Genomic DNA, 5,861 nt, shown 5'->3' with positions numbered 1-5,861 from the left:
ACCAAAGTTGCTCCTGCCTGGCTTCCCAACAAGCCTGGGACAGAGGGCAATGCACTCCAGTGAAGCTTGGAGAGGTGAGTGTTGAGCTCCCAGCATCCTCCCATCAGCCCAGAGAAATGCAAGATGGGAAAAGTATCCATTAGATTGATGCAGAGAGCAGGGCTCCAGGCCTCAGGGCCACTCTAGGTAGTGGCAGAGGCAAGACTCAAGGTCATGCCACTAGCCCACACAACCAGTCCGTGCTTCTGTCATATGGGGGACGTGATGGGGGCTGAGTCCCAGGAGGCAGAGAGGCATCTTAGTAGGCCGGGTGAGCTCAGAGAAGAAAAAGAGAGGTGAACATGGAAAAACCAGGGAGGGTTTCCTAGGGGCAGAGAGGGGCATCAGGACTGCTGGCACAAATGGGGGTTCTCTGTGGCTTACAGCAGGGAGTTGGGACACTTACTTTCTCCCCAGGTATCTGATGTCCTCATACCAGCTGCTCCCCGGAGCCCGCATGGCCACCTCCCCGTGCTTCTCAGCAGCTCCTCGGGGTGGGTCTGGAACCAGCAGGATGAGCAGGATCAAGGCCACGGCCTCCAGGCAGGGCATGATCTGGGGACAGGAGGGCTCAAGGTCACAAGCAGCTGTGGCCTGGGAAACCGAGGAGACCAGCCAGTGTCTGTGTCCTAGGTACTGCTTATATCTAGAGCTGGACACGCTACCATGTCTTGTACCTTTATCTGTGTGGGTACAGCCTCACTAGGAATGGGGTGCCCTCACCTGGTAGAGATGCTAATCTGCTAAGAAGGGGAACCAAGATGCCTGAAAACAGGAATTCTGGCCACCAAGTACTCACTGCCCCAAGCATTAGCCTGTCCTTCTGCTGGTCTGTACCTCCATCTGCCACACCAGTCCTCTCCTAGTGTCTCTCCTGGCTGTGCCCAAGACCACACGCCAAGGATGAGGAATCTCACTACCTACCTTGGGGCAGCCTTGAAATAGCTGGGACCGTGAGAAAGCTCTCGGTCAAGCCAAGAGAGATTGACTCTTTTATTTTATTTTTCTTTCTTTCTATTTTTTTTCTCTTTTTCTTTTTGAGATAGGGTCCAAGACTGGATCAAACTCACTATGCAACCCAGGCTGGCCTCAAATTTAGCAATCCTACTGCCTCAGCCTTCGGAGTCCTGGGATTACAGGTGTACACCGTCATACCTGACCAGAATGACCTTCTTGAAGCCCAGCCCACCTCAGGCTCCTGATCCTGCCTTCCATGGTCTCACATGTCAGCCCCCTCAGCCACCAAGTCCCTTCCTCTCCTGAGTAGCCCACAGCCCTGTGCAATGCTGAGCTGATGCTGCAGCCCTGCAGGTATCTCCCAGGTGTGATGGCTCCCTGCCCAACCACCTCTGCCAGCCCTAAAGGGCCTACCAGTGCCTGACCCTGGTGTAGGAGCTTTCCAGTCCTTATCTCAATAATCTTCAAGACTCCACAGGGAGAACTCACTGCCCCCACTCCATAGAGAGGCAAGCTGGGCTCCAAAGAGGGATGCAACTCACTGGAGGTCACACAGCTCATAAACTCAGCAGCTGAGATTTGAACCCAGGGTCACTATTTCCATAGACTATGTTCCATCTGAGGCCCCAAATGTCCGAAGTTCAGACATCTGACACCCCCATGGCGCCGGGTACCGGGCCAAAGGGCTAAGGCCACGGGAGGCTGGAAAGTCCCTGCCGGCCCAGGGGAAAGCAGAGGGAAGAAAAGGAAGTCAGACTCACACGGAGGGCCCAACGCCAGCTCCCCGTCAGCTTCGTCACAGCCGACCCCAGCACATAGCCCAGACCACTGTAACAGAGAAGGCAAGGAGGTTAAGCAGCCTGGCAAGGGCGCCCCTGCCCAGGATCCAGCTCTCTGCAGGACCAGAGACTTTTCCCTGAGAAAAATGAGCCCTGTGAGGCCCAGGTGTTCACTGCCCTTGGTCAACTCACCAGTGACCTCTGGCTTCTGTCCCCCACAGTGCCACTCTCCCCTCAGATGAGGACAAACATATCCCACCAACAGCCCCACCCTTATGCCCAAAGCTCAGCCCTATCTGAGTCAGGCCAGGTCAGGAAACCTGGGTCAGAGCTCAGAAGCCTGACCATAAACCCCTCTATCCTTCCTGCTGGGCGTGTAGGGCACAGGCTAAAAAACACTTCCTGCCTCACCTCCAGCGCCAGCTCCTCCCTGAGGCAGCCACACAGGCTCTTCCACATAGAAACCTGTGGGGAGCATCCTTACTATCTCTAATCCTCACCACACCCCCATTAGCAGCCAAGGAAAGTGAAGCTCAGAGCAGCAAAGTGATGTGACTAGGAAAGGCAAGGGCCAAGGAGATAGCTGAGTAGAATAAGCACTTGCCTGGCAAGTGCAAGGTCCTGAGTTCAATCCCTGGTACTGCAAAAAAGGAAAGAAAAGCAAAAGACAGATGTTTTGGCCAGGGAGATGGCTCAGTGGAATAAGAGTTTCCCTGGCAAGCGCAAAGGCCTGAGTTCAATCCCCGGTTTTTTTAAAAAAAAAAAAAAGGAAAGGCAGTGCCAGGATTCAGATCCCAGACTTCCTGATTTGACCTCTCCCACCCCACCCAGTTTACTAGGGGAGGCAGATCCTGGAGGGGACACCAACCTTCCAACAGGAATGAAGATATAGAAGATGGCCAGCATGCGGGTCCGATGGTCCTTCACAAAGAGGTCAGCCAGGACTGTGGGTGCAATGGTGGAGTAGCTGGCTGTGCCAGTACCCACGACTCCCCGGGACAGGAAGAAAAGCCAAGAATACTGGGCAAAATGGGCACAAGATCACAGTGAATTCCAGAAATCACCCATGGAGGAAGAAATCCAAGAATGTATCAGAAGAGCTGCAAGGACTTCAGAACAGGGGATCCCAAGGGAAGGAAAGGGGACCAGGGCCACAGATACTCCCCCCTCCATATCTGCCCCCCACTCTAGATTCCTGGAATCACATGATCGCCCGCTGCTGGTGGCTGGGAGCCCTTTTTCCTGAGTCTCTTATCTAACCAGGCTAGTTCACCAAGGAAGGAGCTGTTTCCCCCAGCTCTATCCCACCCCCAACAGCACCAGGCAGAACTGAAGCCAAGGGCAACCATGTGTATGCAAGAGGAAACCTCCAGTTAAGAAATTTTAACGGGCAGATGTGGGGGTGAGGGGAGCCTCAGGCCTGGAGCTGTGCCTGCCCCTCCTTGGCAGTGCAAGCTCCGGGTCAGCCTGGGCCAGAGAAAGAGCAGAACTATCCCATTCAGCTATGAGGGGGTAGATGAGGGAGAAAGGTGCTCTTTAGCACATGGGCACCTACCTGAGGGGAGATGAAGGAGCCTGACAGCCCAGCCCCTGACCAGAGCAGAATGCCGAAGCTCAGCGTGGCCTTGCGGCTGTGGCGGTCACCCAGGTAGCCAAACACAGGTGCAGACAGCAGCAGGCAGGCAATGAAGACTGGAGGAGACACAGAAGGGGCAGCCTGGATCCCTCCAGGGATGCCAATGAGCGGGCAGTTAGCCCTGCAAACCCAGGGAAGGGAACTGGCTTAGATGTCACAAACTGGCCTCTCAGCTGTGGACCCAGGGCATGAGGAGGAAAAGATAAGTGACTGTCACAGTCCTCAACCAACAGGCAACTCCTAGCCTATAGTGTGCAGCGCCATCTGGCCTGGGCCAAATCCAAGCTCTGCCACATGCTCTCTGTGAGGCTTCTCTGAGCCTCACCCCAACATCGGAGCAGACTTCTCCCGAGCTGTATGAAGGAGAGACAAGAAGTGACTGTGGAGCACCAGGAAGAGAGGCTGCCAGCTTCCTGTCTTTACAGACACACACGGCCCTCAGGAGCCTGCCCGCCACGGGACTGATGTGATGGCCCCTCAGTGCCTGCAGCCGGCAGGAGCCCGGGAGGTCAGCCTGGGGCCTGCTTCCAGCAGCACGGGAGGGCAGGTTAGAATTAGCGCTGACAGCGAACCAGAGAAGATCCCAGGAGGCTGGGCGCTAGTTGGTTTTTGTAAGTAGGTACATTATTCCCCAGATACTGATGGTCGCGTCTGTACCACTTTTTAAAATAAGCTCTTACTAATATCGGCCACTGAATGTGTTTGCTAGTCTGTGAGGACAAAGAAACTGGGTACACGCCACACGAATAAGTGCACACGCACACACACACACCTTCTGTGCTTTCAATAAACTCTCCTCTACCCTTGGGGGCCACGGTGAGTCCCTACCCTCTAGCTAGGAGACCAGATAGACGGAGAAAGTCAGGTCAGGACCCTCCTCCACGCCCCCAAGGGCCGTAGGCTTTGGGAAGTCCCGCCCAGCACCCGTCTTCATTCCTTGAGCACAGATGATTGACGTTTCCTGAACCCAATGAATGTCCAGATTCTTCTCAGGTCAGGCTTCAGCCCGCCCCCTCCCATGACCCCCTCCGGTGCTGGTTTAAGCCATAAGCAATTGTGGAAATTAGGCCAGTTTTGACCTACAAAACCAACAATTTAATATGGCTTAACCTAGTATTCCACAGAGAGTGATCTTTGGTGTCAATGGCGTTTAAAATTTTAATAGCTACTGCCTAAGTAGGACCCCAAGAATGCTGTATCAACTTATACATAGTTTTTGCCAGCTTTGGACGCTATACAACCAATCATGTTTTGTTTTTCTTTTTCATAATTTTATTGAGAGACAAATAGCAATGTGACAGTTTCAAATCAAATTGGTAGGACAGTTTCAATAATTAACACATTGCATACTCTCTTCCTAGTGTATGCAATACAAGTGTTTGTATTTGCATACAAGATGTGGATATGATATCCTATTTACAAACACTATTTGAACAAATCCCTCTATTCATTAAGAGAATGTAACTACATATCTATCCTAACCACTTTGAATACACAGATACAAAATGGACATTCATCTGTATACCCTTTTTTATTTAGTTCCATCGTTTGAATATTATAGGTGTGTTAACTCAGCAAAATATTCTGAAAGAGTCCAATAGTCCATAATAGTACTGGGTTTTCCGTTTCACTGGCAATGTCAGAAATTGTTGACCCAAGTCCCCCACAGCACAACATAACACCATAGCTTTACTTCTTATACTTCGTTTTTATACTTTTCTGCTGGATGGTTAAGACTAAGATAAAGCAAGACCTATGCAACAAGAATTGTAGCTTTTGGATCTGATAAGGTCAGTGAAATCCCCTCAGGATTTATCCTGAGATCCTGTACCTCAGATTGTAGAACCTTTGTCGTTGTCAGCCATGTGGATGAGTCACGGCCATTGCTTGGCCAATGTGCTCTCTGTGAAAGCCTGAGAGAATGTTTTCTCTCCATGTGACTCTCAAGGAAAGCAAGAACTTGAGGACTAGACAATGAAAAGAGACCAATCATGGTATTTTCTGTTCATGTAATGAAAAATAAACATTTCCCTTCTGTAAAATACAAAAAAAGAAAAGCAAACGGTATCTCGCTGATTTTTTAATCGGCATTGTCCTTATTCACAACAGTTTTGTATTGATATACCTTTACCCATTTATCTATTGAGCTGTTGTTTGCTCTTAATGCATTTGAAGACTAATTTCTTGCAACCATCTCCCCTAATGGCCCTTGGAATTGAACCCCAGACCCTTTGCACTGAAGTACATCCTCAACTTACTTATTTATCTGTAAATGCAAAGTTCTAGGCTGGGCATGGTGGGACATGTCTATAGTCCCATAGGCCATGAATCTTTTTTTTTTTTTAGTTTGCTTTAATACATAGTATAAATTTTATTGATTTATTTTGAACATGTTTGGCATAGAAATATTATTCTGTAGCATTATACTGTAATTCTTTTCTTTTTTTTTT

General features: G+C 50.2%; 1 protein-coding gene across 1 annotated transcript in view; it reads right to left on the bottom strand.

Annotated features, from left to right (window-relative positions):
- Spns3 (sphingolipid transporter 3 (putative)) overlaps positions 1-5,861 on the bottom strand; it is a 51,539-nt gene that overhangs the window by 35,672 nt on the left and 10,006 nt on the right. Inside the window, exons 3-6 of the mRNA XM_004638501.2 lie at positions 3,331-3,467; positions 2,644-2,795; positions 1,758-1,824; positions 446-594 (exon numbers count right to left, since the gene is read on the bottom strand). Coding sequence (XP_004638558.1) covers positions 446-594; positions 1,758-1,824; positions 2,644-2,795; positions 3,331-3,467 — 505 coding nt within the window. The remainder of the gene's footprint in view (positions 1-445; positions 595-1,757; positions 1,825-2,643; positions 2,796-3,330; positions 3,468-5,861) is intronic.

Source organism: Octodon degus, unplaced genomic scaffold (assembly GCF_000260255.1).
Source record: "Octodon degus isolate 3935 unplaced genomic scaffold, OctDeg1.0 scaffold00098, whole genome shotgun sequence".
Classification (NCBI taxonomy): domain Eukaryota; kingdom Metazoa; phylum Chordata; class Mammalia; order Rodentia; family Octodontidae; genus Octodon; species Octodon degus.
This window is presented reverse-complemented; position numbering and strand designations above follow the sequence as displayed.